At 44.7% G+C, this 20,563-nt stretch overlaps 3 protein-coding genes across 3 annotated transcripts; all 3 read right to left on the bottom strand.

Moving 5' to 3' along the window:
• Positions 1-2,006: 2,006 nt before the first annotated feature.
• On the bottom strand, positions 2,007-4,548 carry LOC109775752 (pentatricopeptide repeat-containing protein At4g01990, mitochondrial). The gene is made up of 2 exons (XM_020334449.3): positions 4,238-4,548; positions 2,007-3,449 (listed from the first exon to the last, which is right to left on the bottom strand). The coding sequence occupies exons 1-2, from the start codon at positions 4,535-4,537 to the stop codon at positions 2,310-2,312; spliced, it is 1,440 nt and encodes a 479-aa protein (XP_020190038.1). The 5' UTR covers positions 4,538-4,548; the 3' UTR covers positions 2,007-2,309.
• Positions 4,549-8,875: 4,327 nt separating this feature from the next.
• LOC109775748 (pentatricopeptide repeat-containing protein At4g01990, mitochondrial) lies at positions 8,876-13,065 on the bottom strand. Its single transcript, XM_040391929.3, has 2 exons — positions 12,701-13,065; positions 8,876-10,209 (listed from the first exon to the last, which is right to left on the bottom strand). The coding sequence occupies exons 1-2, from the start codon at positions 12,998-13,000 to the stop codon at positions 9,100-9,102; spliced, it is 1,410 nt and encodes a 469-aa protein (XP_040247863.1). The 5' UTR covers positions 13,001-13,065; the 3' UTR covers positions 8,876-9,099.
• Positions 13,066-17,299: 4,234 nt separating this feature from the next.
• LOC109775751 (dolabradiene monooxygenase) lies at positions 17,300-20,081 on the bottom strand. The gene has a single exon (XM_020334448.4). It carries the CDS (start codon positions 19,653-19,655, stop codon positions 18,102-18,104), a length of 1,554 nt encoding a protein of 517 aa, XP_020190037.1. The 5' UTR covers positions 19,656-20,081; the 3' UTR covers positions 17,300-18,101.
• Between the last annotated feature and the right edge of the window lie 482 nt (positions 20,082-20,563).

The following is a 20,563-nucleotide window of genomic DNA, read 5'->3' as shown; positions in this document are numbered from 1 at the left end:
GGTCTCGACTATTGTCACTCCGGGGTTGCCGGATCATAACACGTAGTAGGTGACTATAACTTGCAAGATCGGATCTAGAACATGGATATAATGGTGATAACATAAACGGTTCAGATCTGAAATCATGGCACCCGAGCCCAAAGTGACAAGCATTAAGCATGGAAAAGTCATAGCAACATCAATCTCAGAACATGGTGGATACTAGGGATCAGGCTCTAACAAAACTAACTAGATTACATGATGAATCTCATCCAACCCCTCACCGACCAGCGAGCCTATGAAGGAATTACTCACTCCTAGTGGGGAGCATCATGGAATTGGCGATGGAGAAGGGTTGGTGATGACGAAGAACCAAGATCCCCCTCTCCGGAGCCCCAAATGGACTCCAGATCTGGCCTCCCGCTGAAGAACAGGAGGTGACGGCGGCTCCGTCTCGTGGATCGCGATAATTCTTTCTCCCTGATTTTTTCTGGAAATATGTGATTTTATAGCATCGGTTTCAGAGTCTGTGGGGCCACCAGGTGGGGACGACCCACCTGGGCACGCCTGGGGGGCAGGCGCGCCCTGGTGGGTTGTGCCCACCCAGGTGTCCGGGGTTAGTTTCATTCAAATCATGCAAATTAGAGTCCAAAACAAGAGGAAAAGCGTTAGGAAAAGTAGATACGTTGGAGATGTATTAGGGGTCACGGGAGAGGGCAAGGCGAACAAGAATAGGCCTGGGGTAGGTAGGGAAAGAGTTGCATGGTGATTTGGTCCCGAGGAAACGACAAGCGTGACAATGTCGTGTGCTGGTCTACGACGGTTGTGACGGCGTCGCAGCACCCGGCATAGATGATGCGAGACACGGGGGGGCAGTTGCGAGGGTGCATGACGTGCGCGGCAGCGGGCAGCAAGTGCACGACATGGGCACTATTGTGCCGGAGCGTTGTGACTACACTGATGTCTCCCCATCACACTCCGTGACCACGAGCTAGCATGCCAATGTCGGCATTAGCACATCGCATGGCTTGCTCTGGGTCAGTCCTGGAGCTAAGTTTTCACACGAGTGTGTCTCTAGGTGTTGTAAGCCCAACAAAGGTGAGAGGGGGAGAAAAGGAGATTCTTCACCACACTGTCATGGCTCATGCTCATGAGTGCACATATTTCACATTGGAGGGAAACAAGGATCAAATGAATTCCCTTTTGATCATGGCCTCTTGCTTAGGTGTCCTATGATGCATACAAGGCCTCCACAAAGTTTCAAGCCAAAAGGACAAGCCAAGATATATGATTCCATTTTTCGAAGGTTTAGGCCAGAAAGTTCAAATATTTATCGAGGGAAAATACTAAACTATGGATACCACGAGGGTATTCTTTGGATTTATCTAAGAAGAAGAAAAAAGGTGTTCCTTAACAAAGGGGGTTAAACTAGAGGAATTTTCTTTAATGAGAAAATAAACATATTCTCAAAGGTGAATGTTGGAAAGAAAATATGTGAACTGTCTTGGAAGATATGCCTAGTTTGACTTCACCATATTTGAGTAAGAGAAATGGTTGCAAAACTTTGCATGAGTTAATTCCAAAGAACCACAAGTAAATTTGAGTCCAAAGAAAATCCAGAGAGTGGAAATTAGTCTGTTACTCCCTCCGTCCGGAAATACTTGTCGGAGAAATGGATGTACCTAGATGTTGAAGGACCGGTGGACTACATCGCCGGTGGCTGCACACTCAACTGGTGAGTGCAATGCAGCAGCAGTAAGACCGCCACGGCCGCCGAGGAACTTGGGCAGCCCTTAGCTCCGGTCACAACAGCCGGCGCCAAGGCACCCAAGCACTAGCCTAGGTTTTCTATTGGATGGACAAACAACATAACCACAACGAAAGTTCTATCAGGTAGTTAACACTTAGTCTTAATTCATGTGTAATTAGAACTTATATGGAATATTGTACTATCAAGTCGAGCAAACGACTGCATGAGTAACTTAGAAGCAGTTGAGAATTTTTTTATTTTGCAACTGCATCAAATTAGCAGTATAGATAGATGTTACACAATAGTCAGGAGGAGCTAGCAGAGCATCAAATGTAAAATGCCAAAAGACCTTGCAATGTACATATGATACGGAAATCCGGTGACAGCAAGGGGTCACAAAGATCATCAATTTCATCATGTACACCAGATGCTTTCTCCCGGGCTTTCACGACATAATCACATCTTTGACAAGTTATAGAACAGCTCTAGGAAAAGGTCTACGGCAGCCTCTAATTCTACAGCCAAAAATTTCCTCTTTCTATTTCAACTGCCAGAGGCACTTTCAGCAATTTCTGTCGTCTCAGGTTCTACCTGCAACTACATAGGTCTGCATCATGGCCTCATAAGCGTCTGGATCAAGGCATTCAAGCTTCTTTAGGCACTCAAGGAAAGACTCTGCACCAGCAACATCCTTTGACTCTTCATAGTGCTTCAGAAATCTGCTCACAAGCTCTTTCGATGGCACCCATTTGTGCGCCGTCACCATGTTCTTTGCATCTCTCAAGATCTCCAGTGCCGTGTTAACATCAGATTTATCCAAATAGAACTCAGTAAATATGTAAACCATCCCCTCGTCGCAATGACCCTGAGCCATTGTGCTCTGACGGATAGCCTCAGCTTCATCTATCATACCCTTATCAAGGTAAGCCTTGATCATAACATTTGCTATCCTTGTGTCATAATGTTCATGATTCGATTGCCACTCCTGGAAAATTTCCTGCAAAGACTCAAAGTCATCAATCATACTCAGACCTTGAAGCATCACAAGATAGCTTCTGTTCAAGCACTTCTTGAATGTGGACTTCAACGACTCCCAGATCCTCTTCACCTCGGTTGAATTGCCACAAAGGGCATGTAAGGAGAGGATGACATTCCAGGGGTGCAACTCAGCCTTGTCCATAACTTCCTCAGCTTTCTTTAGGGCAACTTCTGCCTTGCCAAACAGCTCTACTTTAATGTAATTGTTTGCCATTAGAGTGTACAAGGACCAGTGAACTGGAGCCACCTTCTGCAATTCTTCCAGGATCTTCTCCGCAGTGTCCAGGTCATTCATTGTGATATAGCTTTCTATCAAGGTGAAGTATGTAAATTTATCAGCACTTATACCACTTTCTCGCATTTCTTCGAATGTGGAGCGAACTTTCTCTGGCTGGCCTGCCTTTTGGTACAATTTCATCAAGTGGTTGTACACCAGTTTATCTGGAACCATATTTTTGGCTTTCATCTTCTCATAGAGCTCCAGACCTTTGTATGCCAACCCGTGTTGACCATAGCAGTTAAGCAAACAGGAATAAGTTTTTACTGACTTAGATATATCTAGAAGGCTCCAGAAATATTCTTCAGCTGCCTGTATCCCATGTACTTTTGAAACGAGGTCAAGCCGCACTGCCTGATGGCCAGGACTCAAGTTTGCTCCACGAGCTTCCATCCAGTCCAGCAACTGGGTACATAACAACATGGGCGAAAATTATACAGTGAAAATAAGAAGATATTTTGCTCAGAAAGAGATTGCACCAGAAAAGCACATGCACGCTTGGTACCACAATATTATAGTGAACATAAAAAGAACATTACGACAGACGAATGTCATCACCATCTGAACCTTCTGCTGTTGGAACATAATAAACCTTCATTTTCTAATGTTAAGTCTTAGTTTTCTTCCCTCCAGAACATTTCTTCTCCAAGTTTTTTTGCCTATTCATGTGTGAGAATCGAGATCCCCGCTAAGCAGTAGAGTGTGTTATGGGCAAGCAACCAATGACAGATGAATTCCACGAAATTGGAAATTAACTCTGTTTAGGACCATTCTTAACCATAAATAGTTTTTGTGGTAGACATTATTGGTCAAACCTCCTCACACTGTATACGTTTGATCTGCAGTTATTTGTACCGAACATGAAAATACATGTTTGTTTGAGACAAATTATCCATCAAAATCTTTCCAGCAGTCTGTTAGAAGCAATAAAGCCTATTAACTACAGCACAACATTCATTGTTCCAACTGAATCATTTTTTTCTCGTTTTTTTCTCTCTTTAGCATCGGCCTTCATGATTATCAATAATATTGAGTACTACTCGTAACTGATTGCAAATGGTAGTAGCACAAGAATCATTTTTGGGGAGGAAAAAACATGCTTCGCGCACGAGCGTATCGAAAATACGGTGACCGGTAAATCGCTAATGCAGCATCGAACAACAAAAGGAAGAGATTTGGGGGAGGGGTGGCACCTCGAGCGTGCCCTCGTTCTTCTTAAACCTGGTTAGTTCGCGGACGTACGCGAGGATCTGTTGCTGCGAGAGCCGGGACCTCTGCCGGAGCCATTCGTCCATCTCCGCCGCCACTATCCCCGGCGGTCTGCCGTCGGACACCTTCGAGATCCTCTTGTACAGCGGGACCCACGACGGCTCAAAGCCGCGCCTATCGGAACCTACCGACTGGGCCTGAGGCTGCGCGAGCTCGTGCGCAAGTCTCGCCGGGGCAACGGAGATGCGCCGCCGCGCCGCCGCGGCGACCGCCCTGCGCAGCATGGGTGGCTGCCTGCCTGTGTTGTTGAGATTTTTTTTTGTTCGGTGGGGGTGGTTCTATAGGTGGCCAAACGGACCGGGCCAAACAGGCCAGCCCACGAGCACGCCGGCACGGCCCACCATGGGCCAGGCACGGCAGGGGCTTTTTTTTAAGGGGTGAGAAAACCATTATTCATCACCAAAATCCACATGTTGTGGGATACATCTAGGGTCATGGGGAGTGCCAAACCAGACGTGGCGACCCGTACCCTGAGAAAGAAAAAATCGAGCTAATCTATGTGCTTCATAATTAACAGCACGTCCCTCGAAAATGAAAATAGAATTAAATAAAGTAGCTTTTGCCCTAATCTCGGTGATGATTGCCCCATGAGCCCCTAATGTTCCTTTAGAGATGTCGGACACCACTTACTTGCAGTCGCTGGAGATAACACAGTCCGTCAAATTTAGATCTTCCGCATGAGCTAGCGCTCCCTGCATGCTATAGCCTCCAGAGTGGTTGGGTTGCACACACCATAAACGACCAGCGCCGAGCTTCCCAGATAATTTCCTTTGTCATCCCTACAGACCGATGTTGCCGCTCCCCCTCGCTCATTCCTAATAGCGGCGTCCACATGGATTTTAGCGTAACCCTGTGGTGGTGCCTTGGCTCTAGGCCGGGTAGATGTAGGAGGTATAGTTGCCCGGGCTGCTGGTGGGTTTTGATGTCCTACTATTATCTGTAGGTCATCGATGAATCTGTGAATGAAGGCTTGAGTTGACTGTGGGCCAGGCACGGCACGGGCTAAACGGGCTATGCCCGGCACGCGGCACGCCTTGGGCCGTGCCTGAGCCTGGAGCCTCGGCACGGCCCGTTTATTTTTTATATAATTTTCAGAATTTTTTCTATATGTATACCTAAAATATAGCCCGGTAGGCCTAAAAATCAGCCCAACAGGCTGAAAAAATGCAGCCCAGCATGCTAAACGGGCCAACGTGCTGGCCCGTTTACTAACTGGGTCGTGCCTGGGCCTGGAGGCGCAGCACGTGGGCCGGCACGACACGACCCGTATAATGATCGTGCCCTGGCGGGCCGTGCCGGGCCAGGCACGATTATGTTGGGCCGGGCCGGCCCGTTTGGCCAGGTATAGGTGGTTCTGCGGGCTGCTCAGCTTTTTTTGAGACAAGCAGGCTGGTTCGGCGAGATTCTGATATGCGATGGCCCTCGGCCCTCGCTGTGGCGACAAGGCCATGGTGCACGAGCCCAACCAACGGGGAAAGGCAGCCCCACAATTGCTCTAAAAATCTAGAGCGTAATTGGTTTTGGTGCCAAAAATTGGCATGCCAATGTTTGACATTGTGTCAAATATTGGCTAATAGTTGGTTGGTTATCAAGTTATCATACCTATCTCATACAGACCAATCATGCTCTACTGTAAATTTCTGCACGCTCTTGGAAAGGTCACCCCCAAATCTTCTCTGCTTTTGCCAAATGGCGGCACAACATTGTATGTGCGTCACTTATTGTAACCTGAGAGTTCTTTTTTTCCAAAATGTTTTATCCTTGAACCGTGCATCTAACACCAAACCGTTTTCACTGTTAGATTTCTCGTGTTGACATCTTCGAAATTAGATCCCATGTTAATAGGTTTTGATAAACATTTTTTTCACAAAAATAACCAGCAATAAAAAAAAACTGAAAAAAAACTAATAAAAATAAAAACAGAAAAACTAGTTCATGCAAAAAAACAAATATGAAAAAACGGAAGAAACAAACCAGAGCTCAAAAGCACGGTTGCAGTTTTTCATCTTCTTCGGAAGCACATGTTGTGTTTTTTATTTTATTCGGAAGCAAAACCGTGCTTCCACTAGAAGCTAATCTATGCTTCTCGTGAAAGCACTTTTTTTTCGAGGAGCATAGATGTGCTTCACAAGGAAAAAATCCAAAACCTAAGAAAAATAGGTGAAAATGAAAAACCCAAAAAAACATTTAAAATTCGTAAACACGTACAAAGAAAACGTAATCCAGAGAGAGTACCCACCACAAAACATGTGATGACGGATGGATGCACCACTTGGCACGTTCCCAGGCCACCACAAGTGACCTTTGAAGATCTTTTATTCATCCCTATATGACGCTCACTGCGTCAAATTGCTGGTGAAATCCACACGGGTCGACCGAGTGGGCTGGCCCACGTCATATGTCCAATGCCATCTAGTTTTGTTTTTCTTCACTTTGTTTCTTCTTCTTTTGTTCTCATTTTTTCTGTTTCTCTTTTTAGTTCATTTCTTCTCTTTTTTCCAATTCTTTTTTACATAAATTCACAAAATTTCAAAAAGTTCAGATTTTCAAAAATTACTTGGAATTTAAATTTCTTTATTCATTTTTATCAAGATATTCATTTTTCAAAACTTGTTCAAACTTTGAAAAAATACTCAGGATTTTGAATTTTGTTTAAAATTACCATGAAATGTTCCCAAATTCAAAAATTGTTAGGCATTTCAAAATTTTGTTCACATTTTCCAAAAAATCATGTCTAAAAAAGTTTGCATTTAAAAAAGTTATTTGTCTTATTAGAAAATTGTTCGGCATTTTTGAAAAGTGTTTGTTGATTTTGAAAAACCATTCACGTTTTTAAAATTTGCTCATGTTTGCAAAAACAAATCTTGCGAATACCACCCAGTTTTGTTTTTCTTCACTTTGTTTCTTCGTCTTTTCTTTTCGGTTTTACTGTGTCTTTCTTCTTCTCATTTTTTTCTTTTTTCATAAATTCAAAAAATCAAACAGTTCAGAATTTAAGTATTTTTCATGCTTTTTCAAAAAAAATCATTTAAAAATGTTCAAATTTTGAAAATATTATCTGAAATTTTGATTTTTGTTCACAATTTTTCAGAGATGGTTGAAAGTTTAAAATCTTGTTCCTATTTAAGAAAATCGTGTTTTGAAAAAATTGTTTATAATTTCTGATTTTTTTCATAAGTTTTAGAAAGTAATTGCACCTTTAAAACTGTTTGGGGATTTTGAAAAACTATTTACAGTTTTAAAATTTGTTCATGTTTCAAAAATGTTTGAAATACTTTAAGAAATTCGGAATTGCAAAGTTTGTTCACATTTAAAAAAATTGGAATTTCAAATTTGTTCCCAATTTGGAAAGATGGTTTTGGAATTTTTCAAAGATGTCCAAATCTCGACACTATAGTATGTTCTTAAACTTTTCGCGCTTCCTACAAATCACCAAAAGTCATAAGGTGTTGTGGCTAGGAGCGGGCGTTATGGTGTTTCGATTTCTCGATTCCTCCATAGGGCAGGGTGATTCTGGGAGTATTTTTTCGCGCTAAGAAAACATCTCGCTAGCGCAAGCCCCGACCCAGTCGTGTGACTCATGTGTGTTACGATCCTATATGACGCAAATAGGTTCAAACCTCCTTTAGTTCATAGGATAGGAATTTTATAGGAATAGAAAAAATCATAGGGAGTGAGATGACATACATCTCAATTCCTATATAGAAAGAGATGTCATTTAGTTCATAGGATAGGAATTTTTCCATTGAGTCTAGCCTAATATTTTTTTTCTCCAAAATGTGAAGGATATATTCCTATCCTACATAGTAATAGGAATCCTTTCCTACAAACCAAAAGGCTTCAAAGGAATTTTTCCTTTGCAATTCCTATCCTAGGAATTCCTACAAACCAAAAGAGGCCTCAATGGAATCTTTGTGGGAGGTGCCAACTTCCCCATGAAACATTCTGAAATGGATGAAGTGCATCTTAGAGACCCTTGTGCGAACTTCGTATAATGGGCCCTTTTAATAGAATCAAAATTTTCCTCCAATAAAGGATGCATCACCATTCGGAGATTCAGTTGGTGGATTTAGATGTTAGCTCTTTTTTCTTCTCTCAGAACTAGATAATTGTTTTCTCCTGGCCCTTTGAAGTTAGAGAGACATTTTGCTTTATTTTTCTCATGTTGTATGTGAGCGAGAGAGCGCCTGTGGTTTGGGCTCTCAAGAAGGGGTATCCTTGGAATTTCGTGTGCCCTTCTCATCCTCTTCGCTCAAGTCATACGTGTCTGCAGACTGATGGTTTATCCGGGACGATCAGAGCTACAACTCCTCTCTGGCCGACAAGTAGAGCCCCTCCTCTTATTTGCTTCTACCTATCTTTTCCTCCCCCCTACCGTCATTCCACTACATCTTCCACTTCACCTGATGCCTCCTTGTAAGACACCAATTCATTTAATTGGTTTCAGGTGTGCAAGCCTAGAATCGTATCTTGTGGCACACCGAAATTTGATAACAAATATCAAACCAACATATATTACAAGTGCGATAATTAGAGAGGTTCGAGAGGGGCTCTATTGAGCATTCAACTCGAATGATCAAGTATCTTCAGAAGCCAAATATGTCCATCCCTTCGATCGGTACATCATTGCACTTGCTATGTGGGTAACACAAATAAAAAGCATGACCTAAGACTTAATCAGGATCTCCCATGAAGAATGGTTGCACTGGTTAATAGTCGGTTTGGTCGCACTTATTACTCGATCAGACCGATGGGGGTTATTTATTCATGAACCAAAATCTCTTAATCAGGATCTCTCATAAGCGTCTGGATCAAGGCATTCAAGCTTCTTCAGGCACTCGACGAAAGACTCCGCACCAGCAACATCCTTTGACTCTTCATGGTGCTTCAGAAATCTGCTCACAAGCTCTTTCGTTGGCACCCATTTGTGTGTCGTCACCATGTTCTTTGCATCTCTCAAGATCTCCAGTGCCGTGTTAACATCAGATTTATCCAGATAGAACTCTGCAAATATGTAAACCGTCCGCTCGTCGCAACGGCCCTGAGCCATTGTACTCTGACGGATAGCCTCAGCTTCGTCTATCATATTCTTATCAAGGTAAGCTTTGATCATAATATTTGTTATCCTCATGTCATAATGTTCATGATTCGATTGCCACTCCTGGAAGATTTGCTGCAAAGACTCAAAGTCATCAATCATACTCAGACCTTGAAGCATCACAAGATAGCTTCTGTTCAAGCATTTCTTGAATGTGGACTTCAAAGACTTCCAGATCCTCTTCACCTCGGTTGAATTGCCACAATGGGCATGTAAGGAGAGGAGGGCATACCAGGAGCGCAAGTCAGCCTTGTCCATAACTTCCTCAGCTTTCTTTAGGGCAATTTCTGCCTTGCCAAACAACTTTAGTTTAATGTAATTGTTTGCCATCCGAGTGTACAAGGACCAGTGAACTGGAGCCACCTTCTGCAATTCTTCCAGGACCTTCTCCGCAGCGTCCAGGTCATTCATTGTGATATAGCTTTCTATCAAGGTGAAGTATGTAAACTTATTAGCACTTACACCACTTCCTCGCATTTCTTCAAATGTGGAGAGAATTTTCTCTGGCTGGCCTGCCTTTTGGTACAAAATCATCAAGTTGTTGTACACCAGTTTATCTGGAACAATGTTTTTGGCCTTCATCTTCTCATAGAGCTCCAGACCTTTGTATGCCAACCCGTGTTTACCATAGCAGTTAAGCAAACAGGAATAAGTTTTCACAGAGTTGCATATATCTGGAAGGCTCCAGAAATATTTTTCAGCTGCCTGTATCCCACGCACTTTTGAAATGAGGTCAAGCCGCAGTGCGTGATGCCCAAGCCTCAACTTTGCTCCATGAGCTTCCATCCAGTCCAGGAACTGGGTACAAAACAACATGGCCGAAAATTATACAGTGAACATGAAAAGATACTTTGCTCAGAAAGAGATTGCACCAGAACAGCGGATGAACACTTAGTACCACAATATTACAGTGAATATAAAAAGATCCTTAGGAGAGACGAATGTTATCACCATCTGAACCTTCTACTGTTAGAACATGAACCGTCATTTTCTGGTGTGAAGTCTTACTTTTCTTCCCTCTAGAACATCTTTTCTCCAGGATTTTGCCTATTCACGTGCGAGAATCAACATCCCCGACTAAGAAGTAGAGTATGTTATGGGCAAGCAACCAATGACAGATGAATTCCGAGAAATTGGAGATTAACTCAGCTTAAGACCATTCTTAACCATCAGCAGTTTTTGTGGTAGACCTTATTGCTCAAACCTCAGACTGCATACGTTTGATATGCGGTTATTTGTAAAGAACATGAAAAGACATGTTTGTTTGAGACAAATTATCCATCAAAATCTTTCCTGCAATTGTCTATTAGAAACAATAAACCCTGTTAACTACAGTACAACATTCGTTGTTCCAACTGAACTAGCTCATGGCAAATGCATATTTTTTATCATTTTTTCCTTCAGCAACTTCGTTCATGATTATAAATCATAATTGAGTATGTCAATGATTGCAAATAGTACTAGCACAAGAATCATTTTGGGGAGGAAAAAGCATGCTCCCATACTATCTCTTTATCATAATGACATTTATTATGAAAGATCATGGCAAACACATCTTTATGTTGTTATTTAGGTGGGGATGGAGCTGTGAAACAAATAGATCACAAATGCTAGTGTTGTTTTCCACAAGTAAACATAACAAAACGTATTTAGGTGGGGTTTTCATAATTCAACTCAATTGCTAAATCTCTGCAGATAGATAGGCATCAATATGCATGACCTCATATCTCAACCAAATGCAGATTAACGTAATAGCAATGGAACCTTAAGTCATTGACTCACTACGATCATTTAAGTAGAAAATTTTCAAATGTTTATTATTAAGCCACTTTAGTAAAATTCACCTCAATACACCGAGTCTGAGGCTCAAAACATCTTATACGCAGTCATTGTCTTCAATTCTTCATAGACTATATCCTATGACTATCAAATAGTGAGAAGTGAAAACATATGAGCTATACTCACTAAAAGCACAACACTTATTTTGGATCGGAGGGAGTAATATTCAGAAAGAATAGGAAGCTGCAGCATCTCTTCATATATTCCAAAAATTACAGGGGTCAAGATACTGCGCACCACCTTCGCTAAAGATAGAGAAAAACAGAACATGGTATCATAATTACGATCATGTTATGACCAAAGCAATGTCCAGTATGGCACCTATTTTCACTTAGCATCAGACACCAAAATACCATCGTGGCTGTTGGCAATGTTGAGTAAATAGGCAATTTCTCGATTAAATTAATCCACGAGTAAATCACTAGCATGGCATTGACACATATAATCGCATACTGATATTCAGTCAAACTAGCACATACTACGCTAATTGCAGAAAGATCTACGTATAACGCTAGCATGGCTAAAACAGAAAACAGTAGGAGCGGGATAAACGAGTTATACCCTCCAGTAGGCCATGCAGAGGCCGCGGCTTTCTTGTCAGCTTCAGCTTTCTCGGCGGCGGCACGTTCGGCGTCGGTGGACATGGTGATGATGAAGGCGACGCGGACGTAGAGGAAGTAGACGATCGAAAGTGAGCAGTCGCGTAATCGCTGCCCAAAAACCTATTCGCCCCTCACCCCGTACAGGAACCAGAAGGGCGTGGTTTCGGAGACCTGCTCTCCCGTCGACCGTGTACGCGGCGGAGCAATTATATAGGCGCAGCCGCGTGGAGAGACGTGGGCTCGACCCACGTCCGAGTGGCCCAGCTGTCAGAGAACTCTCCGTTAGTGACTGGCAAAAATAAGCGCGTAGGTGTAAGTAAGCTCGGCTCGGCTCGCGGCGCGGCGGGCGGCGGCGGAGGAGTGCGCGAGGGCCTCTTCTCTTCTCAAGCTCCAATAGCATGTAGAAGAGAAACCCTTATAAGGAGGTCCAACTCCTCTTCCACTTCCGGGGTGGGACTAAACTTCCCACTACACCTAGTGCCATATAACCCACATGGACCCTTAGAGATTTTTCAAGAAATTGCTACATGGGCCTAGAGCCCATCTCAAATTTCAGCAGGCAACACAATCAGTTGACCCTGCCCTACCCTTCAGTAGTTCAGTTGAAAAGGAACTTCAAGTTCGCGCCGTTCATTTCCATTAGCGACCTTGTAAATTAAGATGATCCACAAATAGAGCACACATAGAGGTTGAATGAAAACCCTAGTATATCAATCCGTCCCCTTTCCTCGCTTATCCCGAAGAAAACTTCAAGCCCGCTACTTTCCGCACGAGCCTATCGAAAGTACGCTACCGCTAATGTAGCATCGAACAACAAGAGGAAGAGATTTGGGGGTGGGGGATGGCACCTCGAGCGCGCCCTCGTTCTTCTTGAACTTCCTTAGTTCGCGGACGTACGCGAGGACCTGGTCCTGCGAGAGCCGGAGCCTCTGGCGGAGCCATTCGTCCATCTCCGCCGCCACTATCCCCGGCGGCCTGCCGTGGGACACCTTCGAGATCCTCTTGTAGAGCGGGACCCATGACGGCTCAAGGCCGCGCCGCTCGGGGACTACCGACTCAGCCTGAGGCTGCGCGAGCTCGTGCGCGAGTCTCGCCGGGGCAAGGGAGATGCGCCGCCGCGCCTCCGCGGCGACCGCCCTGCGCAGCATGGGACTGGCTGCTTGAGTTTTTCTTTTTTGAGTGGAGACTGGCAGGCCGCTCAGCTGGTTCGGCATGATTCTCCTGTGAGATGAGATGGGCCCTCCTTGGGCTACGGCGACGAAGCCATGGTGCGTGCACGGGTCGAACCAACAACAGGCCGAACATATTTTGAAATCCTAAAACAATTTCCAAATTCATGAACCTTTTGAAATCCGGAAACAATTTTGAACTTTCTGGAATCAATCTTTTTGAAATTCTGAATATTTTCAAAGTTAAAAAGGAAAACACGAAAAAGGGGCACGAGGCGCCCGCACATGGGCCGGCGAAATCATGTGCGATGGTGGGGGTGGGGTGTTTGCGCGTCGCCTAGCATGTTGTGCGCTAAATAAGAGGACCCCTCCAATCAGTTCACAAGAAATTACAGAAAAAGTTCACAAGAAATTACAGAAAAAACAACACCAGGTTCAATGGAATCCTTGTGTGAGGTGCCAACTTTCCCATGAAACATCCCGAAATGGATGAGTTCCAGGCCTGGCATCTTAGAGGCCCTTGTGCGAACATTGTATAATGGGCTCTCATAATAGAATCAATTTTTTTCTTTTAGTTAAGGACGCAACACTGTTTGGAAATATTTAGATGTTAGCTCTTTTTTTTTCTCGCAACTAGTTAATTACTTTTTTGGCAACATTGTTGAAAAAAACAGGAGAGAACACCTGAATTCTCGAATCTTGATCTTGGAATAAATAAGAAGAAATCCCACGCTCCATGATCTTGGAGTAAAAAAGAAGAAATCCCACACTCTAGCTATCCAATAATCCAAATTCAGTCAATGCGACAACCAGCAGAATTTACCTACCTGTTATTCTTACAAAAAGGGAGGAGGCAGGTAGGTCAAACATCATTACATCCACTCATCATAACAAAAATAAATGGACAAGGATCAAATAATTGAAATCCAATAATTACATGAACGGGAAATGGCTTGGGTGCTTCGCATGAATTGTGCCTTGACTCCACGTCTCCATCACCTACCCTCTGATCCAATGGCTTAGACTATGGAAGGCCACACTATGGGTTGCTACTCTCACGTTATTGCCAGGGGACCAGGGTGTATAGTTGGCTTGCCTCTGCCCGTCGAGGTCCCCGGGGCAATTTATAGGATTCAGGGAACCAAGGAAATCCATCAGAGTGTGATACTATTAGTTATACAACTAAAAAATCACTAAATAGCTTTGGGAGTTGGGGTCCTAACCTCTTAGGAACTCGAGGCAGTCAATTTTGCAAGAAGATGGAGACCAAGAGACAAACGAGGGTGTGTTGCTAGGAGCGAGCAAAGGCGGAGGATTAAGGATTGTTGTTCATGGTGACTTGCTTCCTTCTTAATGGGTCAGTCTTGCATCTCTTGGTGTGGGCCCCTGCTCGAGTTGGGCCCTAGGCCATCACACTCATCGCCATGGCCCAGAGCTAGCCTTGGATAAACCAACTCAGCATGGTAATGAAAAAACAAGGAAGAACTCCAAAAGCAACAAATGTATTGTATCATTAGTCATCATTCCCATCGGAGCCGTCAAAACAAAATCTAGAAGTCATAAGATTTAACCAACGAAACAAATGTTTGCACTATTCTCTCAATATGGATTTTGTTTACTTTTTCGAAAAGGAAGGATCAACCTCTCAGCCTCCGCGTCGTTTGCTAACAGTGGAGATCGAGTCCAAGAAATAAGTACATGCTTGATCCGCTGATAGAAGATCGACTAAACCAAGCTACGAACAACAACATGGAGCTAAAGAAAGTAGAGAATAGCATCAGCCAAGTGTTTTAAGTTGCACGAGCAGATTCAACTGAGAAATTAATACAAGCAGTTGTCGAAGATACATTGAATGAATCATCTTTAATGCCGCCACATGATCATCCAATTACCTGGCATTGCTGCCTAAGTTTTCATCAACCGCTCACAGTGGAGATCGAGTCTAAGAAAGAAGTATATGGTCGATCTAGAGGTGCATCAAGCAATTGAGTGTTTGTAGTTAAGTAGTGCAATTCACGTGGTCAATTCAACCAACTGCAATGGAAGTTCGAAAATCATGCTAAATACTCTTCTTTTTGGTTCTGCTAATAGTTAACTGTCTAGTTTTCAATCTATTTACTCTAGATAAAGTAAACACAAATCAAAGTGCTAACAAAGATACTCTTGGGAGGTGTACTGCAAGTTTTATATAGTTTATATGCACACTCTGAATTTCTGATGTCTCTCAAGCCCGAATGAAGGAACAAGAAAGGACACACTATGTAATATATATATATATGAGGCGAACAAAAGACCACAAGAGAATAAGACACTCACATGCTTTCTAGTGTTGTACCATTCGACTCATTGTCTCGATCTGTGTGAGTCATGTAACCACTAGAGAATGCATCTTATATATAGTCGAGAGTATTTTTCCTGCCGTGCACGTAAGAGACTGTGCACACCATCACCATCCACTACCCTCTATGGATGTTTGATTAAATGCAGAAAAAAATTGTATGCCTTGTGTGGGAAAAAAAGCTTTGTTTTGGGTCCTATGGTGTGTGGTAGCTTCATATTCTGTTTTTTCACACATGATTATTTAAGAAGGACGACAATGAGTTATGGGTCAGATGTTGGTAGGGCCTACACGTAAGATAGAGTTTGCGTAAATTTTGGCATGTGTTGTTTTGCGTCCTTTCTCATGCATTATGTTCCAGCCAACACACCTACTCCACCCTTTAACCCGACATTGGTTCTCTCTTTCCTCATACAATCCCATGCATTTTAAGTCGAGTCCAGATTTGAAACTCTCATACCTTATGAATAGAAGTTCTATTAATGATTTGTTTCAGTATTTACATTCCATGTGAGGAGATCATTTAAATGAGGCCAACCATGAAAATATTTCTTTAAAGGTTTTTATGTAGGAATAACTAATTATATCCAGTCCTACGTGGAACGATTTTAAAGGTGAAGAGAAGTCAACAAATGACCAATCAAGTACTTATGCTCAACAAGTTAATCAAGAACAACAAATAAAAAAAAAGATAAAAGTCAATGGAAGAAACAAAACGTAAAAGTAGCCCAAGTTAAAATTTGACCAAAATAGCTAAAGCCAATCATGGTGAAGGGATGAGAGGGGTGACTTACCCTAGACTATAGGCCCTCCACACCTTTGACTAGTCTTCATGACTAATGGACCAAAGATTACCTCCACTACCCTTACCACCTACCAAATGAAGGGTAGTCTAGTGACTTTTCAAGGGCACCAAGCCTATAAGGCCCCATGGACATGTACTCCATTTACTCGCACCTGGTCATGGGGAAAGCACTAGAGCTACAAGATGGGGGAGACCTAAGGTCGAGTCCGTGGAGTCCTATAAGACTATGTACCGACACCAATTAATGAAGATGAGCTTAAACAGGATGTCGAGGAGACCCTTACGACTTGGGTCTAGAGCAAATCACCCTCGATGATCTCCTTATATAGGACTAGGTCACGCTTTGTCGAGGCAACTTAACATATTCAAAAACATCAAAGTTGTAATTTTGCAGTTGTACGCACTATAAGGTTGTCGTACCATATTGCTAATGAAACCCCTAATCGACTGTTGTTTTCACTACAATAACAATTTTGAAACTTGGTGAAACTTGTGAAACGATAAAACTATGATTATTAACATGTTTCATGTAAAGTTCTAGAACTAGTTTTGCATAGCTTACTTTTCTCAAATGCGCTTTGTAAAGAACATATTTGTTTTTGTGGAGACATATAAGCAAACCAACATTTTCATGTTAGAGAGTTTTATTTGTAGGACTGGATCGGGAAGAGTATTATGGACATAAACACAACAATGATTGTGTGTATACGAGAACATGATGATATGTAACTACAATAACTATGGAAAGATTACACTTAGTGTACATAATGTTTATAGTGAGTCAATAATTAGTTTATTGCATCCCCTCATATTTCATACCACATCGTAATTTTATATATCCGCCAATAAGCTTCAAACTACTTCATACATATGTAAAAAAAGTTTGCAAATGACAACACAAAGGCAAACTATTGTGAAAACACATGCATTGGCTGGTAGGTAAACATTTATTATCCAACTAATAATCTGTGCTGTAGAACACACTCGCTGAAGATAGGTTCTCAGGTGCTTCATGCTTCAACTATGTGCTTTCATAGGAGACTCACTCTGTCTGTTTCTTGAGAGGATAGGACTAACTGAAAAATTGTGCATTTTGGTTACCTTTTGCTTCGGATTCGTAATATAGGGTGTTTTTTTGGTCTTGGCTAAACTCTGGTTCAGATTTAGAAGATACATACAAAGTATGGCCCTGGCACTTCATGGAGACCACAGACGATGTGCAGCCCCATGGTCGAGAAGGACCCAGAGGTGTAGGAGGCCGCACAGGAGCCGCTGCAAGTGTGTGGGACCTTGAAAGGTGAGCTTAACCTGCTCGAGTTACAAGTTTCAAGTGCACGCACCAGGACAGAAATCATCAATTATTCGAGTAAGCCAAAACACCATCAGTGATCTTGCTGTTGTGTGAAATAAATACCGGCGCTCCACCGATTATCGACTTAAATGAAGTAGCTTTCCCATGCGTAAGTTAGCAACTACTTCCTCCGTTCCTAAATGTAAGTCTTTTTAGGGATTCCAATAAAAGACTACATACGAAGCAAACTAAGTGAATCTATACTCTAAACTACGTCTATATACATCCGTATGTTGTTCATAGTGAAATCTCTAGAAAGACTTGTATGACGAACGGAGGGAGTACATATACATGGGTCTGCATAAGGTTGTGGCCTTCTGATAGATCGAGTCATTTAGTTGTATTTGATTTAGTTATATTTGGGTGGAGTACGTAATTACAGCTAAAGAACCCGTTTTCTCCACCCAAAAAAGAGAGCATTACTGCCTTTGCCCGGATTTAAATTACTTATTTTACAATGGCGTAATTTGTATGACATATATTTTCACATATTATTGATGTTATTGATGACTCTAGTATAATTTCGAAATACTGTACGTATTATACCCTAACGGAAGAAGTGGATGGTGATGGGAAGGATTGATCATTAATCTGCGAGTGGAATACGTTGCGTAGCGTGCAGCACGAGCTTGGACTTCCTCTGCACGGTTATGCCGCACGCCTCGGACATGTCCAGCTCCTCTGGCCTCCCGCCGCCGGGGACCTCCCAGTCGAAGTGGTAGAGCAGGCCCGCGAGCACGAGCTCCATGTTAGCCAGGCCGAGCGCCATGCCGGGGCACATCCTCCTGCCGGCGCCGAAGGGGATGAACTCGAAGTCGCCGCCCTTGAAGTCCATGGCGGCGCTCTCGGCCTCGAACCTCTCCGGCTTGAACCGCTCGGCGTCCTCCCAGTATGCCCCGTCCCTGCCCAATGCCCACGCGTTCACCAGCACCTTGGTCCCATCGGGGACCTCGTAGCCCATCACCTCGCACCGCTCCCGGCACTGCCGCGGCAGCAGGAACGGCACCGGCGCGTGCAGGCGCAGCGTCTCCCTGATCACCAGGTGGAGGTAGCTCAGGCTTCCCATGTCGCCCTCCGTCGGCGTGCGCTGGCCCTTGCATGCCTCCCGGACCTCGGCCTGCGCCTTGCGGAGGAGGCGCGGGTTTCTTGCCAGCTCCGACATGGCCCATTCGAGCGTCGTGGACGACGTTTCGCTCCCGGCCGCGAACATCTCCAGGATGACGGTGGTGATGATCTCGGTGGTGAGGGCGCACTTCTCGCCGCCGTCCCTCTGCACCCTCAGCAGCACGCCGAGCAGGTCGTCCTCGCCGTCGCTGCCGTCGGCGCCGCCGGTGCGGTCGCGGATGATGTCGTTGAGGATGTCGCGCACGTGGCGGTTGCACCGCTCGGTCTCCCGGAGCCCGCGGCTGAGCCAGCGCACCAGCGCCGACGACGGGAACAGGTCGGCCAGGTTGAAGCCGGCGGTCAGCTTCACCGACTCGTCGATCTCGCGCAGGAACTCGTCGCGCCGCGGGCACCGGCTGCCGACGGCCGAGCGCACCACGACGTCGTTTATCATGCGCGACATCGCCTGGCCGATCTCGACGACGGCGCCGAAGCCGGCGTCGCCGGAGCGGGCGCACTCGTCGGAGACGGAGCGGAGGAGGCGGGCGGCCTCGTCCTCGCGGATGTGGCGGAAGGACTGGACGCGGCGCGCGCTGAGGAGCTCGACGACGCACACCCGGCGGAGCTGGCGCCACAGGTCGCCGTAGGGGGAGAAGAGGATGTCGTGCCCGCCGCGGCTGAAGACGGCCAGCGTGGGCGTGAGGTGGCGGCTGGCGAAGGCGGCGTCGTGCGTCTTGAGGACCTCCCTGGCGGCCTCGGCGGAGGACACGACCAGCGTGGGCACCGCGCCGAAGCGGAGCAGCATGAGAGGGCCGTGCCTGCCGGCGAGCTCACGCAGCGCACGGTGCGGCAGGTCGCCGTAGCGCGACAGCAGGACGTGGTGGAGGCTGCCGACGAGCGGCAGCTGCCGTGGCCCCGGCGGTAGCCGCTTCTTTCCTGGCGCTGGCGGGGTAGGGTGAATCTTCACGACGAGGTTGACTAGTAGGATGACTAGGGAGACCAGGAAACCGATTAACGGCAGTGCCACAAGCTCCATTGTTTACCGGTGGCCGGTGAGGTACGTAGCACGGTATCGTCAGTGGCTGTTTCCGAAGTATGGAATGCTACGAGCTAGCAAGGCAGATGAGGTTGTCGCATGGTGAAACAAGTGTGCTTCGTGGCAAATACTACTATATAGCAGCGTGTGGGTGGATGGAAGAAGGAGGATAGCCGTCGTTTGGTCGTCGCCATTTCTAGCTAGCTCTATCTGCACGACAGCTCCATTGAGTCAGCTTTCAGTCAGCCGTCGTTTGGTCGTCGCCATCTCTCTACCTGGTACTTCTTTTCGTTTCTCAGTCTTCTAGGTACATCAGAGAGGAAAATGGACGCTTGAACCTGCCACAGAATGGTCACTTTGGAGCTTGTGCTTGTACAATACAGAGAAAAGTAGTGCAAAAACTTTTGCAATATGTCGCAATGGCCGCCCATAGCTCGCTTCAAGCAAACTACTCCCTCTGTAAACTAATATAAGACTGTTTAGATCACTATTTTAGTGATCTAAACGCTCTTATATTAGTTTACAGAGGGAGTACTTTAGAGGTCCGTAAAGCTGCTGTTTAGCGATGGAGCCGCGTCGAGCTCGGATGAAGAGGTGATATGTTTCTTCTTTTAGTTGAGAGGGACATACGTTGGTTTTTTCATAAGATTATCTTATCTTTTCAGTCTTGTAAAATCGATATTTACGTGGCATGTAACTGACTCTTTATTTTATTAATGAGACACGTATTATCATGCCAAAAAAAAGCTCGCTGAGAAGGCACCGTATTTCTGTTCGCGTGCGCACGTGGCGTGTCAGTGTATCGTAGAGCCCGCTTGCAAGGGCGGGACATGCTGGCTGACAGTTGGGTCCCACCTATTAGTGAACAATACAAAGTAACAACTAATATGAAAAATGATAACCTATGA

Source organism: Aegilops tauschii, chromosome 6 (genome assembly GCF_002575655.3).
Source record: "Aegilops tauschii subsp. strangulata cultivar AL8/78 chromosome 6, Aet v6.0, whole genome shotgun sequence".
NCBI classification, from domain to species: Eukaryota; Viridiplantae; Streptophyta; class Magnoliopsida; order Poales; family Poaceae; genus Aegilops; species Aegilops tauschii.
Note: the sequence above shows the minus strand (reverse complement) of the source record. Positions and strands in the feature narration are given on the sequence as shown.

Bases quoted from the DNA above. Each gene is read 5' to 3' on its own strand.
- LOC109775748 (XM_040391929.3), bottom strand. From the start codon at position 13,000: ATGCTGCGCAGGGCGGTCGCCGCGGAGGCGCGGCGGCGCATCTCCCTT. The intron at 10,210-12,700 runs GTGCCATCCCCC...TTTTGTACCCAG, and splicing joins AGAACGAGGGCGCGCTCGAG to TTCCTGGACTGGATGGAAGC.
- LOC109775752 (XM_020334449.3), bottom strand. From the start codon at position 4,537: ATGCTGCGCAGGGCGGTCGCCGCGGCGGCGCGGCGGCGCATCTCCGTT. The intron at 3,450-4,237 runs GTGCCACCCCTC...TTATGTACCCAG, and splicing joins AGAACGAGGGCACGCTCGAG to TTGCTGGACTGGATGGAAGC.
- LOC109775751 (XM_020334448.4), bottom strand. From the start codon at position 19,655: ATGGAGCTTGTGGCACTGCCGTTAATCGGTTTCCTGGTCTCCCTAGTC.